General features: G+C 32.8%; 1 protein-coding gene across 14 annotated transcripts in view; it reads left to right on the top strand.

Moving 5' to 3' along the window:
* Positions 1 to 24,936, top strand: part of ULK4 (unc-51 like kinase 4) — a 227,206-nt gene that overhangs the window by 15,991 nt on the left and 186,279 nt on the right. For 10 of the 14 annotated variants that reach the window (XR_010434260.1, XR_010434256.1, XR_010434261.1 and 7 more), the window contains 8 exons: positions 707 to 834; positions 941 to 1,013; positions 3,298 to 3,397; positions 3,862 to 3,966; positions 6,033 to 6,093; positions 7,997 to 8,178; positions 9,604 to 9,650; positions 10,465 to 10,543. Coding sequence is in view for 5 of the 14 variants with exons in the window: in XM_064670841.1 (XP_064526911.1) it covers positions 707 to 834; positions 941 to 1,013; positions 3,298 to 3,397; positions 3,862 to 3,966; positions 6,033 to 6,093; positions 7,997 to 8,178; positions 9,604 to 9,650; positions 10,465 to 10,543 (775 nt within the window). In the remaining 9 variants the exon portion in view is untranslated. The remainder of the gene's footprint in view (positions 1 to 706; positions 835 to 940; positions 1,014 to 3,297; positions 3,398 to 3,861; positions 3,967 to 6,032; positions 6,094 to 7,996; positions 8,179 to 9,603; positions 9,651 to 10,464; positions 10,544 to 24,936) is intronic. The other 4 variants (XR_010434257.1, XM_064670850.1, XR_010434258.1 and 1 more) reach the window with 3 other exon arrangements.

Here is a 24,936-nt window from a genome sequence, read left to right as displayed (position 1 = left end):
TGCACTAATTGACAACTATGACAAATGCAGGACATTGGCCTGACATGCTAAAGAAGCTCAGTACTTTTTCTTTTCCAACTGTGAGGCCCATGTATCTATTTTCTTCACAACGTGGATTTGATTAATATTTGATATCCTGGAGAGCCTTCAGGAAATTTGTATAACCCAGTTCCATTTGAATAATAGAGGGGCATGCTAAAAAAACCCCGAACAACCACAACCAATAAACTTGCAATTAAGTGTGACATGTAAATCATTACACAACAAAAACAAAACTAACAAACCCCCAGATCTTAAAAATAACCAAACCAAATCAAAACAACCCACCAAAAAAGTAGCTTCAATCTAGGCTACCGACCTCATTGTTAGAGGTAGGTTTGTTATGACTTTTTCCTGTGAAGATTGAATGATCTGTAATGCTCTTAATATTTCTTTACAAGTCTTTTATTATGGGGTAATAATTTAACTTTTCTACTGTCTTCCATGTAAGTTCTAATGTGAGAGAAAGAATTTTTAATATTCTCCTGCTCATTTTCTTTAAACTTGTTTCTTATCATTGCCATTACTAACATAAAAAATGTATGTAACACATATTAAAATAGTATGTTCTAGAGAATGACAGCTAAATTTTATTCTAACAATTGCAAAAAAATAATCCATATGATCCCTCTTTTTTTTAAGTCTGTAATTACTATCCTCTGTTAAGCAGCAATGAGGATACAGAGTCATCAGTGTCTTGGAGTACGAAAGAGTCAGTGGATACTCATAAAAATCTAGATAACCTGTCATCTTCAAGAGCAGATCTTAAACTACCAAGCAGTTCTTTCAAAATAGGTAATATTCTTATGTTATTTTTTCACTTATTTTTATCAATCCTACCAACATCTGTATGTTTTATTTGATTTTAACCTCTGAATGCAAGTTCCTGTTCTCTTTTCAGTAGAAACTCAGACTGAATTGCGCCCCAAAAGTGCAGTTGATGGTGAATCAAATGAATCCATATTTCTTCTGAGGTATGAAAACCTAAAGAACAGTTATAAAACCCCTTGAAATCCTGTATTTGTGGTGCTGGTTTTTTTCCCACTGTCTCTTCAGACATTTTATTATTCTGTCTGTAACATTGTGCATGTCTCCTTTTGAATTTTCTATTACCACTTTAATTAATATTAAAATATTAGAATAGCTGCAAAAGCAGTGTGTGTAGTTAAAGCTTATCTGGCTTTATTACACTGTTTTTGGAAGTAAATTTTTGATTTCTTAGCTGTCAGTCTAAACAGAAGAATTTATTTCTTTTTCATATATATGAGAATAGGCTTTGAGTATGATTGCTTTGAATACACAAGAATAAGCATTCAACATAAGATCCACTAATAAATTCTACCTGCAGCTTTCTTCCCAAGCTGTTGGTAACAATCTATTACGTACTGCATGGGTATTAAATAAAAAAAAAATAGTGATTTGTATTAGTTGAGGCCTGAATCTGGAACTTGGTACTAGTTTTCAAGCCAAGAAGATTGCCTAATGAAATAGATACTTTTCTTATTGTCATGAAGAAGAAATATTCCAGTTTGAAAATACTCTTTCAAGCTTCTTGCATAACCTGAAATAGGGCTTTTGTATATGATAGTGTATACAAAAGTTATTTCAGTTGGTTTTATAAAGTGTTAATTCTCATCTCACTTATAAATTCTGTCATCACAGCTAAACACATACTATTAGTAATTTCAAATAGCATTTGCTTTAGCAATCTGCTGAAAAGAAAGGCTACAATGACATTAAAAACAGTATAAGAGCATGTAATCCAGATAGTGGTTTTTTAACAACATACTTTATTTATGATAAGCACATTAGTTTAAGTATGAAATTTGAAATGTAATGCAAACTTTTTTTAAAAAAATCTGTTTGTAAACCGTCTTTGCTTCAATGATCTAACTTCTGAAAGCAGCATGTGTTATCTACTAAAGTATTAAAACATTGAAGTGAAAGGAAGCTGCTGACCTGGCAACTTGGCACCAGAATTTACTTAGCTGCTGGAGGGGTTACTCAGCTTTTAACAGCAGTAGCTTCTTTGTATACAAATGGAATAAGTCTTATTCATTTCAGATAGTTCAATTTAACAATCTCTTGTCTTGTTTTAAACTGAGAAACCATCTGAGAACTGGAAAAATAGGAAATATCTTCTGTATCTCAAACATATATGAAAGCAAATCAGTTGCATTAATTGAAAAAAAGTATATTTATCAAATCTACATATTTTGAAGGATGTGGTAACCTAGAATAATTATTTGGCCTCTTAGCTAGAAATCATAAGGTTTTTTTGTTTAGAAACTAAGACTGTCTAAACTTCCAGGCACATCCTGATATACTTTTTTTACCAAAAGAATGAGGACATTTTATGTAGTTTTATGTAGGTGATATTTTGGCATTCCTTCGCTGTGCCCAAGTTTCTCTTGAAAATAGATGGAAGATTAGAAACATTATGTTAGTCATTTGATCATTGATTTTCATGAGTATTTTTAATTTTGTTTGGTGTTTTTATTTTTAATTTAGTTGCTTTTTCTAATGAATAAAGCTGATTTGTAGCTAAATGTGTCTATTACTTTCTGCTAATGAAGAAAACACATTCATTTGAAGTTGATGATTTAACTAGTTTCCTGGCCTGCCAATTTTAATAATTCTAACATTGATTTTAAATGCTTTGCATTAATATATCCTATAAAACCCGAGTTCACTAACAGCATTATGAAAATTGCAACTTTGCAGTATTCTGGTCTTTTCTTTCTTCATTTTCTAGTTTGCAAACAGGATTTTAAAAAGAAAAAGTTAAAGGTAAACCTAGTTCACAATTTTACACGAGATTTAGTCAGTCTTAGCCAAGAGCTAGCAGTCAGAAGAGAATAACATAAAATAAATTTCAATTTTTTCTCACATTAATTTTCTTTGTATCTTGTTTGTTATTAGGAATTCAGAATATAATGTTTGAGCATCCAGTTTTGAGAGTGATTATTGCTGAGAAAATAATCAAATTAGATCCATTTAACATCAACATCAACTACAAAATACCACCTTCCCATTTTTAACTGGTAAACAAATCCTAACCTTGTCAGAACACATTTAAAGACAGAAAATTCATGTCTAGTTGGTGGCTCAGGCATAGCCTCATTTATGTTTATCAGCTTTGAAAGTTTGCTGTATGGCATGAAAGTTTCAAAAGAGCAGCAAAAAAGCACTTTGCAATGAAACTTAATCTGTAGTCTTTATTGGTTTATTATTATTTTTTTCTTTCTTTTCTTTAAGTTCTCGTCCCACACCTAGAACTAGCACTGCAGTAGAAGTAAGTGATGCTACTGCTGCCCCAATCAAAAATTTTCCACAAAGAGATTCATGCTTGAAGAAGGTGAGTACAAAATTTATATTAAGGGATGATGGTATCTCTATAGTTAGAATTATAGCCTGGCATCTGTGGCAAAATCAAGTTTCTTCTCAATCCATAATTAGCAGGGAATCAGTTCCTACAGTGTGCAAGTAATTTGAAAAATATATTTGCAGAAGTCCAGATGTATGAGCTAAGAAAGATGTTTAGTCTCCTTTTTTGCCCCAGTGCATAAAAGGGAAAATGTTATCTTCTTTCTTGTCAGTCTGCAGTTCAGACCCATTGCTGTTTCTTCCAATATATTTCTCTTATGATTTTTAATTGGTCCTATCTACTATTACATAAATGAAAGGTAAGTTAGAATATGTTGTTTGCATGGCAAAACTGCATAGTATAATTTTGAAACGAAACATTTTGGGAATAAACATGAAGAAGCTTTTTTTTGGTGCAAAAAAGTTTTAAAAAAAAAATCTTTGTTCTTGTTCTAGGCTGAAAATATGTGCTCAAGTCAGCAGGATATGGAGTCAGCATTGAGAGAGCTCATTTACACTGAATCTGATCTTATCATAACGCCAATCATTGACAATCCAAAGGTATAGCAAAATAAAATATAAGATTCAGGAACTTGTGGCTGGGGCTATTTTTGCAGATAAATTTTTAATCAGGGTGAAACTCCTTTCCTGTATTTTACAGTTCTCATTTTAAAGCAGTTACACCCAGTCATCTGGCAAGCTCTCCTGCAATTTTTTTGGCAGTCTGTATAATTCTATTGTGTTGCTAATTTGGAGGAATGAGTTATTTTGGGATTGAATAATAATATTAAATAATGTCTTACAAGAAATAGAAGCTACTAAATACTGCATTCAGTGCTTTTGTAGATTTGTTTTCTGATAACTTCCTTTGATACCTGTTACTTAAATGAGCCCAAAACTGTGGTTTGGTATACTCAAAACAAGGCCATATAAGAAGCCTTCTAGATTATAAGTTAGACCTTTACAGAAAAACTTTTGTTATTCTTTAAACTTCAGATGTGATAATGTTTTTGAACTCATTTTCTCTCCAAAAGAACACCTGTCGTTATAAGAAATGTCCATCCTATTTCTGTCATACGTATTCTAATGTGATAACAGTTTGTAATGAGTCTCTTGAGCAGGGACTGACACTTGCTTGACAGCAAAGAGTGAACCAAAAAAGAATCAGAGCTCTGCACTGCAGTGACAGTGTAATGTGCATTTATGGGCATTACTGGTAGAAGGAATAATAGGCAAGAGCCCCTTTAGTCTTCCTTTTGTTTCTGTGCTAGAAAAAAATGCAACTGTTTTAGCAACTTTACTCAGTAAGTGACAGATGCAGAGAATGCAACATTTTTGATTGGAAATGAACATCTAATCTCATTAAGAATGTCTTATGGCTTTTAGTTGCTGTGTTGCTTTAGTATTAACAATTCTTTTGATTTGTTTTAATGGATTTCCTAACACTTTCAAAAATTAGAGGTCTTATACAGCTAGGTAGTATAACTACCAAATAATAATGTTTTAATATGTTTCAAGGGAGGGACATTGTTACCAGTGGAGAATTTCAAAGTGTTCGAATGCTACCACTGTTAAATTGTCAGTTCTATCTCAGGACAATGACACAAAGCCCTAGTCCTTCCCAGCTTCTCTTCTTATTACAAGTATAAGAGAGGAGATTAGGGGTAAGTGTACATACTGATGTGCACATGGAGACTAATCTCCTTACCATGCAATGGCAGACTCAGAATTAATGCAAAATAGCCCGCTAAGTTCCAGGGACATGTAATCAGAGTCATAGCCTGCTTGGCAATGACTCTTCAGTCTGCACTTCAGACTGAAGGATGATACTGACACCTGGTAAAGCTGAAGAGCTTGCAATTTAATCTCATGCAAAAGGATTTACTAGATGCTGGCAGAATCTGAAAAGTTGAAATGTCAGCTTACGTTGTAAATTTTCCCTGTATTCTGCAGATCTGTGGAGCTGAAGACCTTTTTTCGAAAATAGCTCTCTTGTTACACTTAGACTTCATCTGTCAAAGGCTAAATTCCACTACACAGTTACCTTTTCTGTATGCTTTATTTACTGAAAATCACACTCAAATCCTCAGTCACTGAGCAGTCATCCATTTTCATGATGCGCCAGAAAATGATGTTTCACGAGGGGGAAAAAAATCCCCATACCTTATGAACAATTACTTGTTGATAATAAGACTTTTTATATTCTATAATGATCTAGTGTATATATGTATTTGCTGTATGGAAATGAATTGCTGAAACATTTATGAGCTGTCACCTGCATAGTTCCTTTCTGTAGCTTTTGAAACCCAAATACAAGTGTTTTTCTACATACAAGCAAGATAAAAATGTAAACTGAAAAAATCCTATCATTTTGTAATCCTATTTTAAAAATCACTTAAATGGAAACACTAGCAATATAATTATGTTAAAAACATAGAGTTAAATCTCCAATATTTGCTTGGAAGGAATAAATACCAGAAAACAATGGAAAATTCCTCAGTAAAGAGAAGTAGTATGTACACCCATCCTGTACAAATTTTACATCTTTGTATTCTCACATTTAGCTACTTAGAGATTTTCCAGAAATGTATTAAAACTAGTTGTAATGTGTTTGTTTATTTTTCCAGATAATAAAGCAAGTGTCAGTTAGATTTGACTCAAAAACTTTACATGTACCAGCACATTCAGGTATGGATCTGCTGAAGCTGTTAACAAGTTCTGCATGTGTTGCTGTAACTCGCTATCACAAGACCTGTAGCCTCCTGCTGTAGATTATAAACCATCACAGTTTCAGAACTCATAATTTTTCTGAAACTGTTTCTGTAATGTTTTTAGCTAGACCAATTTTGAGTAGCCTTTTCATGAGTTACATGACATTCCTTTCTCTTCTGCCTTCTTCGGTTACAAGCTTGTGCTGAAAAACTTTTGCAATGAGACAGTCCTCGAGTCATCGTTGTTTTAGTGTGGGCAAAACAGTGGATTTTTTCCAACTGAGATATTTTAACTGAAATATTCAACTAAATATATTAAAATGTTAAAAAGGAAGGGAAGCAAATGGAAAGAGGATCTTAAAGTGTACAGTGTTGATCAGCTTTGCCAATCCCACCTTGAATCATGAATTGTTATGGCAATCATGTCCCAAACGATAGTGTGGAGTTGTTTTGGGTTTGCTTTTTTGTTATCATTAGTTTGTAATGTCTAGAAAGAGTGCTATTATTTCTGAAAACTAAAGTCTGCTCATTGTCATGGGTGTAATCATTTCTTCCCCTGGAAAATTTACTCTAGTCTTTTTAAGGAAGTATTACACAGTTCACCATACTTGAAGAGGGATACCAACCACATATGAAGTCCTTCTGGAATTCCCATAGCACCTCTTCCTAGGCATAAGAGTTAATTTTTTCTTTCTATAAAATATGTATCTTGGAGAGTTAATTTGCTGAAGAAATTTTGTAGTTGGAAAGGAATTTAATGTCCCCCAGTCTCCCAATCAAGACTGTAGTAACAGAAAATATTTTTAATTTGGTTCATCAAAAAATCCAATACAAGTGCCTAAGGGAAGTATTATATTTCATATTACATTTAAGTAGTTTATCACACTGATGTTCTGATATGTTTTACTATTGTTATCAGTATTATTTAATATGAGACAGTGGTTTTTTGTTGTTGTAATGCTTTCAGAGTTGTAGCTTTTTTCTGGCCAACTTTCTGATTGTTTTTGAAGATACTGAATTTGATGCTGCTCATCAGTAATGATTAAAGATAGTATGGAAAAATTAAGATAAATACCTGCAATCCACACCTCTTTTCACCTTTGCTAATGTATATTATAATTGCCTGCATTAGTAGGTATTGTTACTTAAGTGTAAAATTAACATAAATACAGAAAACGTGCTTTTAAATATTCTATAGTGGAGATATCAGGATGGCAGATAAGTTATTAATAAATAACTAACCAAAACTGAGGGAATGTATGGCTGCTAGATTGAAATTAACTGTTGAGACTGATAAGGAAGTTTGTGAAAAATCTCAATTCATGTACACTGGTCAGTGAATTGAACCACGGGATTTATGTTAATTGTCCTAGTGGCTTGATTTCTTTGTGTTCCTTCTGAAGTCATCTGTGTTTTGATACTACTGAAGTTTAACTCAGTGGGTGCTTACCTATATGAGTAACAATACACATTTTCAGTTTATTGATTCTGAGTAGATTTCACTGACTTTCATTAGGTTTTGCCTCAAGTTTACTCTAATGAAAGTGCACTTTCTTATTAAGAATTAGTAATGATAAAGGACAACCTTTCCTAAATATAATGTTTCCTTAAATGAAGTCCAGGGACTTAGCAGGGTTGCACTTTCAAAAATGCTTTGAAGCTTTCATTGCTCTGTTTTTATCATTTGTTTCTCTTCTTGCTTCCTTTTTATTTCTATAATCTTCAGACATGAATTATAACATGCTTCTTTTATATTTTAAGTACTAAAATTATAATTAGATTCAAACTTTGGAACTTACTTATTCATGCTGATGTTACTTTCGAGAGTGTTAAAGGAGCATCAAAGATCCATTATCTTTAACTACTTGTTTGCTTCTTAGCTGAGAAGTTATCATCTATGAAAGATGTGGACTGGAATAACTTCTTGAAAAGAGTATGCTCACTGCTGGATTCCACTGAGAAGAACACAGGAGCAGCACGTTCTAAACTGAACTTACTGTACTATCTGTGTACTCTGGCTGTCCACAAGGAGATTGCAAGCAGGCTAATGAGCTCTCAGCTGGTAAATAATAAAGCTTTGAAAGAATCAACATGGTTTACATACTTGCTGTTGTAGCAAAAATCAGCTACTTTTAGTTATGTTTGAAGAAATCATTGATGTACTGACAAAAAATTACTATGTTCCATGTCAGGTGTTTTAAAAATGCTGAGGGAAACTAATTCTTTGCCCTACATTTCAGATACATTTACATATAGTTTTGTTGTATTAGTGAACGTGTTGGGGTAAAAACTAACCTTGATGGAGAGTGTGAAATAACATATGATAAAATATTAGTCTTTGTAAATCATCGTAAATGACAGAGAATATTGAAAAAATTCATGTATGAATTGCTATATGTCTTTTATTTGGCCATATGTCTGTGAAGAATAGCAAGAAAAACTTTCTAAAGAACATGCAGTAAAACTTTCAGTAAGCAGTGCTTACAGTGAGGAGGGTCTCTGAAGAGTCTCTTTTAGGGTATACCTAAATATTCATTTCACCTTTCAGGAACCACTTTTTACCAAACAATTTTACTGATATCCTCTGTAGTGGTTTAATATATTTCTCAAAATTCTTGCATGTGCTGGAGAGAAATAGATTTTTTTTTTGTCATTATGTAAAGGCATCACAGAGGCTGTCCTGAGATGAGCACTTTTCATTTTATTTAATTAAAAGTAAACTGCTTTGCTCTCCTACAGTTATACTAATGCACTTAAGTCATAAGCTCATGTGTCATTGTTGGATATAGAGATATTAAAGACAAAATTGCACTGCCAGAAAAATTCAATGAAAAGCATTAGGTTGGAAGAAGTGGTAGGTCTTGTACCATAGCATTCTAGTGAAAGCAGGAAAAAGAATTGCTGGAAGGTGTATTCCATTATCATTGGAGAATTTGGTGGGGGGAAACATTAATCCAGTAACTGAATTGCCAATTAACAGAACATTTTAGAAATGAATTAGTAATTATGAGTTTGGTTCTTTTGGGGCTGATTATACATGTTAATATTCATTATTCTAGTATTTGCCAACTATTTTTATCCAGTTTCACAAAATTAATTTATTAAATTTTTTTTTTGTAATGCTATATGATGATCTCTGTCTTTGTAGGTGAAAGTATCAGACTTTTTTCTGCTGCATAGTGTTATTCAGAATGAAAAACTGTTGTTTTTTCATTTTAATGCTGATATACATTTAGCAGTTTAGTTTGAGGCAAAAATATAGAAAGAACTGTATTTTCCTTCCTTTTTTATCTTTATCTCTTTTTCATTTTTTATCTTTATCTCCTTAATCAGTGTTTATCTACCATGTTTGTCTGTGACAATACTCTTCACAAATGTTATCCAAATACATTTTTATGAAATTATGGATATTTTGGGTTTTTTTTTATCATTTGGAACTATCAAATCACTGAACTTCACTAATGTTTATTTGTCTGCTTTAATATAGTTTCCTATATTGATGCAGCAGCTGCGTGCAGCCACCAGCTGGGATATGTAAGTAACAATTATTTTAAATTAATATGTTCAAATTCAAAATTGTCACTGAATTTTATTAAAGATATTCATTAACAGGTTATTTGAGGAGTGTTTTAGCATGTCAGACTGCTGTGGTATCTGACTGGCAGTATGATGGTGAATATAAGATGGAATTTTTTCAGCATTGAATTAATATATTGCTATTCTACAGGACCAAAGATTATAGAAAATCTCTAAAATTTAATCTAGAAGTTACATAATGTAGTGTAACAAATAGTGATACTTAAAATCACTGAATAAGCCAACTCCATACCATAAAGGAGTAAAATAACTGTAATGGTAGCTTTATTTTAAACACCTGTCAGAAATATTTCAATGTGATAGTGCCCTCTGCTGTTTATTTCATAAATGTTTTGTTATTCCATTTTTTTTCTTTAATGAAACATTTAAAACTAATTTGCTGATACAGATGTGATTTCTATTTTGTCAGCTGAGAAGTCTAAAATTATCTATGGGTGTTTTCTATGTTATATGAAAACTCTACGTGAGCCTGACAGATTAGTAAGACTAACAAACTAAAGAATCTTCACTCTTCCATGCTAAAGAAATGTCTTTATGCATGAATTTATTGCTAAAATGAGCTGAAATACTGAATTAATTGTTGACATAAAAAAATCCCATAAATAATAAGAAGGAAATCCGAGCTGTAAATAGGACATCAGATATTTCCTGCCCTTAGCAACCTGCATAAAATATAAATGAGACATGATTGGTTTTGTTGTATTTTGTAAATAGTTTTTCTGCACCCACAAAATATTTATTTGGTACGCAGACGTGCTAAAGTTGCTCGAGTGATTGGTTTACTGGCATTACACACATCTGAACTTGGAGAAAATGTACCTGTTTCTGAGGTAACTTAACCTTTTTTTTTTTTTATCGGGGAGTTTTGTTAGTGCTTTTACTATTTATGTCAGAAGCTTTCACAGCTTTTTTTGTTTTGAACCCTGCTTTAGTTTTTCCTCAGATGCCTAATTGGAATATAATTAATTAATTAAATGTGTAAATTTATGATCTCATTCTATATAGTTGTACTAACCTGTGGCTGAACTACCCACCAATAAAAAACTCTAGCCTTTTTCTCTCCTTTTCATAAAATCAGTCAATGTCATGCTTCTTGTGTGTGTGTAGAAAGAAGAAAATGTTGCCATTGTTTGGTTATCCTGAAATTAATTATTATAATTAGTATTAAAATAGTGCAATTGATACTTAGGCATATTTTTTCCAAAAAATTAATTCAGATGGGAGTAATTTGAGATTCCTCACAGTTCTTGAAGAGTATGTGTAATGAAGGGCAAGTAATTTTCTTTGGAGAAGAAAAGTATTTTTAATTCTTTTTTCATTTTGCATGGTCAATAGTTGACTTATGCAGAAGATTGATTAGACAAAATTGTCTTACTGTCCTTTTTTGGATGTGACACATGCACACAGATTGAGAAATCTTGACAGAATGTACTATTTATTATTTGTTTAAAGTGTGACTGTGACAGTATTTCTGCTTCATAAGGTGAAGCCAGAACTTGAATGTAATGGGTGTTTGAATGTGAGACCCAACTGCTAAACACAAGCTGTAAATATGCCTCTGTGCTGTGCAGATCTGGCATGTAGGAACATACAGTTATTGGTTAATATCTGACTATTTTGGAAATGGGGCTATTTTGTTGCTTTAGGTCCCTCTGGTTTCTTCTTAATGAATATTAACAATATGATTATTTTGCTATGTTGCTTAATGTTTCAATTCTGTAGTGAAAGCTGAACTCAAAACATTATAGTTCATACCTGTTTGTCTCATAAAGTGACAAAGTGGGGTAAGAGTCCTTATAGTTACAATCACTGAAGTTTGGTCAACATCTTTCAATACTGACAGTTGCACATCAGTTGAATTCCAGGTCACAATTTAAGTGCACTCTTGTATGTGACCGATTTTTTTTTTTTTTTTTTTGATATTTAACTTTTAAAAGTTCCAGTGAAAATACTCCAAAGTAATTTTGAGATGTTCATACAGCTTTTGGCTTCAGGTGTTTGTTAAGGTCCTTAGCACTACTATATTCATTAATAGTTTCTCCAGCTTCCTAGTTTCCACCATAGAAAACACGTTTCCTACTCACCTGTTGTATTTAAAAGCAATAGATTGAAGTAGTTATACACTGAGCTGTAATATTATTTTGTTCAAAATGTTTTCAGTGGGTTTTTTATATGAACATAAAAATTATTCACAAATGAAATTTAGCATTTTTATAAGTATTCATGTACTTCAAAAATCAAGTTAAATCTGAGACTAGGCCCATTCTTATGTGAATTAAAATTAGTTTTTATATACATTCACTAAGAAAATAAGGATTTATTTTTTAAATTAACAAATCTGAGTTCAAAATGCATGTACTATGCTTTATTTAATGGCGTTCATTCGGATTTTTTTCTCACAAAGTAATATCTCTGAATTAAAAAGATTTTAGAGTGCTTACACAAAATTAGAATGAGGAAAAAAATTGAATCCTGTATTTTCATGTCTTCAAATAATCTAAAATCTAATATCTAAAAATCTAAAATCAAATAACTGTGGGCAGTACACAAAACTTAGTTCATTTATAGGAAAAGTAGGAAGGAGTCATTTATGAATTGCTTATCTGCCAAGTTGTGTTCCCCTCTGCTCCCTCCAGAGGAACCAGATGAACCTGTGAGTTTGTTGAACATTCTTGTTAACTGTCAGCTATTTTATGTTGTGTGATGCTTAAAAAAACCACCACAAAGCAAACCTTTAAACCAGCCTCATAAACTGTATTAATATAATACTGTAATTTATCCTCTTATTTGAGCCAGCTGATACTCCAGCTGAAGTTAATTGGTGGCTGATGTGATTTAGGAAGTGTCGAAATCAACCTGTAGCTAGTCAGAACAACATAATCTAAAATGACTCTGATTCAGGTCTTACAGTCTGAAGATACAGGAGTGATCTATCTATTGACAGGGGTTTTTTGTGTTTTCTTTCCACTTCCATTCCTAGTAACTTCTAATACTCTTTGCTTTTTTCATCTGTTAAATAGAGGTGATCTGTTTTAGCTCCAAAATTTGTTCCCACTTGTGAAAAGTCAGTTGAGAGCTCGTGAAGATGCTGTTCTGAAATTATTTTTAGTCCCTTCCTGTACCATGGTATTTATATCAAATTTTCATTCCAGTTTTTATCACTTAAGGATAGTTCCTCTATCTTTGAGGTTGAATTTGCACCATTAACTTTTTTAGTTGTCGCTAAAATGATTTTTTAAGTAGTAGTAACATTAAGCCCTGAAAGAGGCAGAAAAACTTCAGTAAGAAAAGAAGCCTCATCCTTATTTTAAAGGCTAAAGTGAACTTTCATATACTGTATGTCAAAAGCCTTTAATTTGTTGGTTTTTGAAGGATTAGTGCTTTGGGGATTTTTTAAAGTTTTTATTCAGGTAATTGGGGAACAGCAGTTTCCTTTGAATGTAACCACCAGAGGTCACTAAAACACAAAAATAAATTCAAGTAAACTTATTTCACAGACTTGACAAGCATGTAAATGTATAACTGTGTAGTATCTTTATTCTGCTGATGTATTCTAATATGTAGGTCATATTAGAAAAAATTAGAATAAATGAATATTTATATCTGTGAATTCACTTGCAGTTGATCTATTTCCAGTTAAGAACTTTTAAGAAGCATATTGCATTGATAAGAAAAAATAAGACTGATCTTAGAATGCAATAGGGAAATTGATCTCTTCTAAAACTGCAGATGTGGAATTTCTTCTATCATCCAGTTGCAACAGAAGTTTTTAATAGGTCACTTTTTTTCTCACTTATTTTTTTTTTCTCATGGAATTGCCCTTTAGAAATCTGAAACATAATTTCCTCTTATTTATTCCTAGTTTTCTTATGAAAACATCTAAACTTTCAAGTTTTATCCTTGTATTTAGATTTTGAAACAGATTCTTAAGATTCCGTAAAAAACATTCTTTCTTTCCAGGATTCTGTTCTTCATCTTACAGGAAGAAAAATTATTCTGTAGTTAGCGAAGCTTGTTTCTGTGTACCTCTAATTTGGTTTATCTAATAAAAGAAGCTATAGTTCTTTCCTTTCTGTGAATATATCGAGCCTTCTGCCACCTAGGACACAGCCACTCCGATGTGACATTTCAGACACAGTCTGAATTTTATTAAGAGATGATAGAGCAACTCAGCCGAATGCTTCCATGTCAGGGAGCAGTGTCTTTCTCTGTCTGATAGGAGACTACCCTGGAGTCCTTCTCTGCCTGTCCTTTTGGTGGCAAAATCTAGTCCTTTTCTTTACCCCTTTAAATTTGCTAATTGGGAATATCAGTCTCACACTCTGACCTAGGGAGTTGTGTCTGGTTTGTTTTTTTAACAGACTTGGGTCCACTGCTCTACCAAGTGCTTAAAGGGTTCAGAGAACCTGATACAGCCTTCACACTGCAAGTTTTTTTGCAAAGCCTTTGGTATTCCATGGACAAATTAATAAACTAAATATCCCATGGACAATGACAGCGTATTAGGGTGTCTCAGTAATGTTAAACTTAGACTCCTTTGTCACAGTAGTGAATACCCAGATTTCTGTTTTCATATAAATTGATTTAATGTAATTTGAACGTTTTTATTTCTGATTTTTTATTAAAGTACAATGTAGTGGTTGTTTTCCACAGCAGCAAAGCAGCTGTAATGTTACAGGTGCAGTTGTATGACATGCAAACTCATATATGTACTCTCGCTAATCTGACTCTGTCTGCACTGTTCTAGGTCTAGAGTTTGTTGTCATTCAAATTCATCCAGAATGCCAATCTTAAGTCATGTTCCTATGTTACTTCTCTGATAACTCCTGTTTCTAGGTCTGTCCATGTCTGCCCATATTGTAAAGAGCTGCAAATAAAAATGGTTTGATTTGGCCATTTATTCCAAACCTCTTTAGTTTTAATGTTGTTTTATTGTAAAATAAATTCCTTAGTCTGCTCACACATGATCATAATTTTAGTGTATCCTTGTTTGTTTTCTCCAAAGGCACTTTCCTTGTTTTGCTCTAATATCTCTTACGTGAAAAAAACCTAACCCAAAACAAAGCAAAAACCACCCCAATTTAAAAAAGTGTGTAGGCAGGAGATGAAAGCTGTAGCAGAGTATGTGCTAACACATGTACTAACACATGTGCACATACACGTGCCTGCTGTTTTGTAAATTGATTAGAACTTTACAATTACCTTTCTGGCATAATTGGGATTGTCACTTAATACCTTTGTAACAGCAAGAGGAGATTCAAATTTTTGAGTGACTTCTAGTAAACTTTCAACCTCTATAAAGTTTCTTCAATTTATTTTCAACAACCTGGTTCACTGAATGTAACTTACATATTTGCCTGGGGCACGTGGCAAGAAGACAAATGAAAAATTGACATTTCTCAGGTAAATTAGCAGAAACTCATGGTGTGTTTGAGAAGAGTTCTTTTGAGTTCATAAACAGAAAATGGAAATAAATTAACAACTGTGAATCTGTCAAGCATGACAATTCTGAATTGTTGGAGAAAATATTAAGGCCTTTTATCATAATTGAAGATTTTTTTTTCCTCATTCAAAAAATTATTTTTATCAATCCAATTAATTGGGCTTGCTTTATGTTTGAAGTCCAAAACGGGGTGGTAATAGAAAACAAGGAAGTTCTCAACTAGGAAAGAGAAAACATTGCCAATTGTAGGATTAAATCACTTCTTGCAATTTTCTTAAGTTAGTTGCCTGGCTGAAGCAAAATCTGTACCCTTTTAAAAGACATTTAATTGACACTGTTTTCATAGTCCATTAAATTTAGTCTGTTTTCTTTGAGAGATGAAATAACACATTTTCCCATTAAAATTACATCAGTGGTGCTGCAAGTATATCTGTTGCAATAGTCTTAATTTACTTCCTATGATAGTAAAAGGGTTGTGGATTTGATTTTTTTTTCCTACAAGTCTGTTATTTTTGGGATAATGAAGATCTATGCCCCTAGGGCCCTTTTCTTCAACAGATAAATATCTACTTCTCTGGAAGGTGAATAGCTGTCTGGCAGACTTTTGTCAGTGTTTTGAATATTTCAGGATTCTAAACATAATTTATGTGCCTCCTAAATTAATGTTATGAAACATCAAGTTAACTTTCTCCTTCGACTACTTCTATCATAAATACAATAGTGACCTGGAGTATTGTAAGCTTCAGAGAAAAGCTTATCAAGGGTGACATATGTTAGGGGAAAACACTGACCCTGAATTCGCATCCATGTAAAGACTTCAGGAAATCAAAGGGCATCCAGATTGTGTATCAGAGTTAAGAGGGAAAATAGCTTCCCATCAAATGTTTTCCTATTTAATACACACACACTTATGGGAGCTTTGCTAAAGGCAAAAGTGAACACAACTGTGTGCTAGATGTGGTGCTTGTCTATCTACCAGTCTTTCTATATTCCACAGGTATGTACCGAAGTCACACTCTATTATGCAGTGGAGAGAAGTATTTTACTGTATGTACTTGCAGCTTTAGAGAAAGTGCATCTGTGTTGGGCTTCTCATGTTGTAGCTGAGTATTCTAAACATTGAGCTTTGGGATATTTGGGGTTTGCATTTTTTTGTTTTGATGAAATTTGGGAGTTTGTGTGGAAAAATGTTCTAATTGATGAATTGTCACTATTTGCTGTGATCTTAAGATGAGTAATCAATAGGGATCTGATCTTGATTAGAAAGCTTTTCTTTTTAGGTCAGGCTCATTTTAACTTTCTGTTAATCTGTTCTGTCATCCAGCAAAATGTGCAAATGCTTGTGCCAGCCCAAAGGAAGAGACAGAGCAAGACTGAGTCTGTTTTTGTTGCTGGTGGTGCTAGTCATACTGGTTTGAAATGGTTCAAATTATGGTTTCAAACTTAGAATGAATATCTGTGTGTAGCAAACGAGAATATGTCATGGACTGCTGAAATGTGCAGTGTGGTCAATGTTAACAAATTTCCACCACCAATAAATCTTTCTGTGTGTATTCCTTTTTTCTATCATTCATTTACCTGTCTTTCATTCAATTCAATTGGTAGGAGTAGATAGAGAAGTGCGAGCTCATTCTTCTTTAAAAAATAAATTTGTATACCTACTAGTGTAATCAGCCATATTCAGAATCAGAGTGGTCTTCGATTTATACCCTACTTTTGAAGTTTTAGTGTATTAATCATACCTATATTTTTTTGAGGAAAAAGAATTTATTTAAAAAAGAAATTGTTTTCATTTTGGCAATGATGAGATCTTGCCCAATGTTTCCTACTTAGGTGATCAGGTACAAAAGCACTAAGGTATTTTGAATGAAATACTTCTGGAGTTACTGGGTTTGATTATTTCCAATTATAACTTCAAGGTATTTTCTGATTACTGTTTTCCCATTTTTTTCTTTCCAATAGAAAAATGATGGAATTTCTGTTAGATATTGTGGAGTTTGTTCCTCCGTGTCCAGTTTTGTTCAAATCCCTCTCTTACAATAAAGGGGGAGTAGATGATAGAGGGCAATAGGTGATGTAGGAAGTTTTAAGGGTAGATATGGGTAATGGGAGTGTCAGACTTGCAAAAGCAAGTGCTAGCAAAACACTTCTGAAAGACTTTAAAGGTGCCTGCCTCTGATTTATCATCAATACCTAATTGTCTGGAGTTACAAGGTAATTTTACTTAGGGTGTCCAAGCTCACTTTGAGTTTTTTGATACCTTTTAAAAAAAAACATCTGGAGCTGACCACTCACAAAGCCAAAAAGTGGTATTAATCCAGTTGACAGCTGCTTAGAATTTTGTGTTTTTATTGACAAAAGTTTGACTTGTAAAATCATGATTTCTTTTCATATATCTCGATTTTAAACAATTGAGCAACACAAATTGACTTGTGTCAAGTTCTATTATATGTTTATTGAAAGTATTTTTTGAAGCTGGCGGAACTCCACTTTTGATATTGCTGTGCAACTTTTTAATGTTTGTTATTTCAAGAGTAAACTTATTTGTATGAAGTAGAACACTAAAATCAATCTTCATTTTGGAGTGAAACACTAAAAAAACCCCTTACCTTTGTTCTTCTGTATAATACTGTGAAACTGATGCACAATTTGGGTGTAAGCTTGCTGTTAGCATAAAACAATCATCAAATACAGTTTAAAATGCAGCTGTTTAAACTATTTTATGACATTCTATAATTCCATTTTTTCTTCCATTCTTTGCATTATGATGTAAGTGTACAGTGAGGAATACACTTTTAAGTCCTACTTAGTTAAAATATTTTACATTTGGAGTTAAAAGTAGTATTTTTTCACTATAATACAATCATGTTCTAAAGTAATATTTCTTACACTTTTTTTACTTAAATTCTGTGGTACTGAAGTTGTTATGTTTTAAGCAGATTATTCCTAGCTTTTATAGATGAACGATTCCTATTGAAGGGAGCTTTACATGCATAAGAACTATAGAATCAGTAATTTCTTTTAATGTTAATGGGAATTATGTCTAGTGAGGGCTAAATTTGCTCAAAAAACCTGAGATGCGTCATCTCTTATTTTCCATTTCAGAACTGGAAACATGCAAATAAATTTATACTGTGCAAAACTTACTAGGAAACAGAGCTTGACCCAGTAGTTCTTACTTTTTTAATGACAAGATAAGCATAACTGTTAGGCTAATAAATAGTGCTTATAGTGTCAACATTGAGTTATGTTTTTCCTTCAATCCAGTTGCATAGAAAACTTACAGAAATAATTACATATCTTTTAACTTTTCTATCCCTAAGTCAACCTATTTCATGTTTTACTGAGAACAAAGTTTGTTCTTAAGCAGGAGTGTAAGAGAAGAAAGAAATACTTCATGGGTTAGTTTGTGCATCCTTTCCTAGGGCTGCAAAGAAAAAAACCTGGAAGCTTCTTTGATTTGGAAGGCAACTGGAGGATTCTTTGCTAGGGTTTACCTTTTTGTTTTGATCCTACAGTGATAAGCAGTTTCAGGTTAATTTACTTTCAGAGGAAAACAATGATTATGTGACATTTACCATGAGTCTGACAGCTACCTTTATTATGTATGTATTGTGCAGTGGAAAGCTTATTTTTTCTGACTGTTATACTATGTAGGCTTTTGCTGAACTAATTTCATTTTTTCCCTCCTCTGGCATCATTTTCCTGAGGCTTTAGAATATATTTGTGCCCAGTTCTGTAGTTTTGTCTTTATGGATTGTATTTGGGACTCTAAACTGAAAATGTTCTGTGATTTCTGAGAGTTTTTTGGCTTTATTCACACACAGGGAGAGCAAGATATATATATATATTTTAATTTTTTCCTTAAATTAAAAAAAATCAAGACAAGTAAAATCAAACCCAGTACACAAAATTGAAGCTATCTTGCTATTATTTTCACAAATATATAAAGGTGGTTACCCTGAAATGTTAAAAATGGAAAGATTCAGGCTATCAGTTGTACTAAATGAATGTGATGTTAACAAATAAACCATCAGCCACTTCACCAGTTGGCTCTGGGAATATACTCTTAGCTTTCTTCGTGAAGCTTGTGCTCCTGAGAGCACTGAGTATTGTTATAAAGAGGAAAAATTTCCAAATATTCTAAGCCTCTAGAATACTTACTGCCTGCAGTTCCTTCCCTCTATTTAAAATTAGACAGCTAAACCCTACTTGGAAAATGGAACAGAGATACTTGAACAATCCTTACTTTTGCAGCTAGCAAGCAGATCTGTCAGGTAATGGAGCCTGCTTTCTCATGAATTGAGTTGCAGCTGGATTACTTTTAAACTTAATTACATAAAGACTACCTTTTAGCATATTCACCTCTTCCTTTGTAAGCTATCACAAAGTTTAAACAGAACATCTTGGTTTAGGCAGGTGTATTCATAATAATCTCTGAGGTTTTTTCTGTATGCAGTTATGTTCAAAATGTTTTCACATATTTATTCTCTGTTTAAAAAGAAATGAGTTTGTACCACAACTTCTATATCATTTTTATATTGCTATTTTGCTTCTAGAGGCTTCAAAAAAACAATACATCCGTTTATTTATTTTAGGTGGTTTTTTTACTCTGGCTTTGGGTAAGAGGATTGAAATGATTGCAAGGAAGGAGACAACGCTGAAATTATTGTCTAAATACTTCTCTTTTCTTTTTATGCTACCGCAGTTTTCATAAGAACAGCACATCAAAGTAAGAGTATAGAATTTTGTATGGTTATGCATCATGGGACAGAGATATGAATTTGTTGCATGTGGTGTAGATTTAAAGTGGTGTAGATTTAAATTAGACGTGTTCTTTCGCTGGTATTTTTTGGTGTCATGGGTAGATGTTGGTCTTTGCTTGTAGAATCAGTTTTGTTACTTTCACTTGTGTACTGTGGGTAAATTTCGTAGAATAGGAAATGAAAATTAAGGTAAATGTAAAAATAAATAGTTTGAAAAAAATATACTTTTCTCGCTTCTTAGATTGATGAAAGGGCTGTCTTACTTTCAAATAGCTTTTCTAGCTAATTAAAACATTTTTAATGTTTTAAAGAAGAAGTATGCTACAGGGCAAAGAATTTTATATAATTATTAAAAAGACAACTCCAGCAGATCATTTTAAGTTTATTATGTCTAAGACAAATCTGTTTACAATGTTTACAGTGTGTGATTTCTCCCTTTTCCCTTTTTCTCTGGTTTACTGTACAACTGACACCTGTTACTTTAAAAGTAAATGGATATGTTGTACACACTGAAGATATGCTTGAGGTGTGAAGGGCTAGGTGAACTAGATGGAATATTGTTTCTATAGTTAAAATAACCTAGCAGGAACAATTTTTTTTCTGTGGAAGAAATGAAATACGTGCTTTTCTTACATTTTTACAGTATCAGCAGAACCATTAAATTTGTACGGAAAAAGAAATGTGAAGTCAGCATTCTTGCTGTGAGCAAGAGAGACCACATGGAAAAAAATTTCATGCCTAAGCTTCTTGACATGAAACATGATTCTTTCCATTATTTCTGGAAAACACAAATCTATGTGAGGTTTTAAATATTTCCTGGCATAATTTGGATGTTGTTTGCATGATGCTTGCAAAGCCATATCATATAATGTTGCAATTCTCTCTTATGTTGTTCTAAAGTTCTTTTCTTTATTAAAGCCTGACATAGCTGAAAATTTGGTTTTTATATATTTTTGGTACTTTAATTTTCTTTTGCAGCAACCAACTCCGAGTCGATGCAAGTTGTTGTACAGTTTGCTCATTGAAGTGTTCAGCTCTTAAAACTAAATGCATACCTTAAAGAATTAACCTAAAAGAAATCCCTTCTTCCATCTCATTTTGTCTTTCATTTGCGAATTAATCAAATCATAGACTAGTAACAGAAGGAAAAAATCCAGATTTTTCCTCTAAAGCACATACTTGCTTGATTGACACAATTAGGCTAGAACATGTTTTTGTGATAGATAGCACACTGGTGGTAGCTGAAAAGCCTAATTTCTTGCTGTCTTCTGATTACTGCATTAAAAGACACTCAAACCAGGCCCAGTGTTACGGAAGACCACTTGTATATTGGCTGTAGTTCTAGCTTTTCCTCTATCATCTGGAAAAAAAATGTTATTTTAGTCTGAAACACATTTAAAAAAGAATCCAACTGTTGTTTGGTCTAGTTTGGATCTGCACCAAGCAGAATGAAGGAATTTGCAGTACTCAAAGGGAACAAATTTCAAAGAAAATTTATGGGAAATCTTTGAAGTCTATAGAATTTTTTTAAAATATGAGAAATTCTACAGAGAATTAATCAATCTAAGATATTCTGCATGGATATTTTATTGGTGGGCATTGATCATCAACATGGCTTCTAGAAAGTGGTAGCAGGCCCACTGCTTGGGAGCAGACGATGACTTAGAATAACTTCAAGTAGAGTTATGAACAGAATAAAAATCCAGGAACATTATATTCAGAAAAGGCAAGGATGAATGGTAGAAACTTGCATATAATGAGAATAGTTAAATACAGGGAAATAACAAGGAAGAGAAGGGGAAAAAAAAAAAAAAGAAAAAGACCTCTTCCTTGGATATTCCTGCCAATTCTTATTCTGTGAAGACTGGTTTCTAGTTCCAGTTTACATCTTTATTGGCAGCTCCAGTTGATTGCCACTGACATCAGTTTTGAAGGCAGAAATCTTGGTTTTTGGACTCCTGAGCAATCTTTTTCTTTCCTTGCCCTTGGTAAAAATGAAAGCAGGATCTCTTTCCTGTTTGAAGCAAATATTTTTACCTGGTCCTTCCTGTTTCAAATTTTAAAAGCTTCAAATTTAAGAGCTGGGATGGAAATCAGATATGAACATCTGGAATTGAGTTCATGTAATCATACATCTAGCATGACAGATTAGGAGAAGAAGTAACTAATTTTTTTTTTCTTAAAAACAGCAAACAAGCGAGCTCCAAAGTTTGTTGACAGTACTTTTACATGCATTTTTAATTTGTTAGTAAACATAGCAGATTTGTAAGTTAATTGCTACTATTTGTGTTTGATTGTATCCCTCTGGGGCCTTGAGTTGATTCCAAAGCAAGTTGAACCTCTGTTTGAGTTCATGACATCTGGTTTGGCTACTCATCTAAGATCTCTTTCTGTGGCAGTTATGCAAAAGTTGAAAAGACAAGACTTTTCGTGATGAATCAATTTTGCATTGTATTCTACCCGGAGAAGTGTTACATGTCCATCTTATAGTGCTCTCTGGAGGAGTTCTAGAGGACTTGCAATATGTTGTTAATTTGCTTTCTTTTTTTTTTCTTTTTCTACATTTTGGACAGCATTAAGACCACATCCATAGTCTGATGGTCAGACTTCCTTTCAGTCCTCCGTATTTCATGACCCAGTTTCAGTCAGGATGTTCAGAGAAAACTGGTCATTTTTATTTTCATGTGCCATTTCAAAGATGAGCACTTGGTATGAATATTAGTCTAGTTTCTTTTCTGGTTAGTGACAATATAACCATGGCATACTTTCTCAGCCTGGTGAGAGTGCTTTTCTCAGAGGAAGGTGAGATTGCTTTGCCATTGCTTGCCCATGTTACAAACATGATGTGTTTGTAAGCACAAGAAAATGAAGTGAAAAGTAATTTCCATTATGCTTGAGGTATAGAAATTTATCATTGTAAGGGTTTGCAGAATTATAAATATATTTTTATTTCCACTAATACTTGCTGACAGTCATACTAATAGATCAAAGATGCAGTAATGTTGTAAATCTATTTGCCACTTTACATTTCAAGGCATAAAATACCTTCTCTTTTTGAACATGCTGTAATTTTCACTTCTGGATTCTTAAAACATCAGGGAAAGTTCTACATATAGCTTGAAAGGGATTGAGAATCTGCAATAAGTAATGTATCAACTCCACACACTATTGTTGTAAATGAAGGCAGTGACGGTCTATCCAGATAAGAAGCTTTTTTCTTTCTTCTCTTATTGTAGCTGTATTATATCCATCCAGTTGGACAGCTGGTGTAAAAGGTGTAGGTAATTTATTAAATTTAAAATGCTTTTACCTGGGCTTGCAGTTCATTACCATGTACTTCTATGAAAGGGAAAATGTAGGCAGGTTGTAAAGGAAAAAAAAAAGTACTATAGGAAACAAGAAGACCTCCTTTGTCAGTCTGTAGTTAAAATAAATTTGATTTTTCTGTTGTACCTTTTCCCACACACACTGTGGTACTTTCTTTACCTAAAATTTATACCACCCTTCAACATTGAATCAAAGTCTTTAGACAGATCTTTTTTTTTTGAGTCTTATATTTTTGCTTAGGAAAGGATGAAAGAATGTTTTAAATCTTGTAGAAATCACTGTTGTCAAGATTAGACATTTCCTGTCAAGGGCAGAAAACAGTTTGTCCTTTTACAACATTTAAATTGTGTTCTTAAAATGATATATTAGTAAATATATTATAGAACATTGAATGTATTTTTAAAAAATTGTGTATCTCTATAATTGTGCTTATAATATAGATGATGAATCACAACTTCCTGTTTCATTGCTTCCATTGCAGAGGACACAAGAAGATCTTCTTAAGTTGGTTATTGGCACAGACACACTGCCAGTTCAGTATGTGACATATTCTGTGAGCCCCCGTTTCCTGCACTTGTACAATATTCGATTACTTAATTGTGTTCAGTTGACAGAGAGGCAATTCTCCAGACTGTATGCTCTCTAGAGAAAAAGAGGTCATTATCTGATTATGGTAAATATAGACTTGTATTTGAGAGATCGTGAGTATCCTCTGTAACGTGTAGTAATTATTTAGTGTTCACTGCCTTCTACCATAATACCCCATTCTTACTGGGGTATTCTTACTCACAGATCTACTTACAGTTACTAAAATTAACCTTTAATGGATAAATCTATTATCATATATGAAGATAATAACTAAGATTTTATGCAACTACTGTTTAACAAAGATTTAACAATTTTAGAACAAGTCGGTCACTAATGGCTCAGATTTCTTCAGACACAACTTCTCTCTTGTTTAGTAAACCATTTTTTGTTGAAATAAAATCTGGAATTTATTGCAGTGTTGACTAGCTTTTTGGAAGTTTTTTTTAGTGCACAGGAAAGGAAATAACTTCTTTGTTTGAATTTTGTGAACTCAGTTAACTTTTACATTCATATACAAGAAAATTGTAGGGATTGAAATATGAGGAGAATGACTTCCTTTTCTTATCACTCCAGTATAACAAATAATACTAGAATAACTTCAGAATAAAAAGAATAACTCATCCCAAATTCTTGAAGGAGAGTGAGAAACAATAATTTCTGTTCACCATTATGAAATATTTTTCTTTGATTTAATTCTCATTAATTTCAAATCTTAAATTCTTAATTTTAATGACAAACAAAAAACCCCACAGAAGATGGATAATCTACCTAGTATATTTAATGTTGATGGCAGTTTTGTTGAACTTCAATTGAGTGATAAGGCAGCCAAACAGAACTTAGTACAAGTGAACATAGGAATTTTATTACATACAAAGGTTAATTCATGGTTTTAATATTAATAGAACATTAATAGAGAGTTGTAGGACAGCATCCATAAATGTATTTAGATAGTGTGTTGTCCAAATTTATCAATATATTAACCAAGCTTTGGAAAATAAATATTGCAGGTGCTAAACAGGGTTAGCGTTGATACAGGGTTTTCTGCTGGTTGAGGTTCATCATTAAAGCTGATAATTTTGAGCAGCCTGCCTTGATCCTC

This window comes from Pseudopipra pipra, chromosome 1 (genome assembly GCF_036250125.1).
Source record: "Pseudopipra pipra isolate bDixPip1 chromosome 1, bDixPip1.hap1, whole genome shotgun sequence".
Classification (NCBI taxonomy): Eukaryota; Metazoa; Chordata; class Aves; order Passeriformes; family Pipridae; genus Pseudopipra; species Pseudopipra pipra.
The sequence above is the reverse complement of the archived record's forward strand: the minus strand, read 5'-3'. Positions and strand labels throughout refer to the sequence as shown.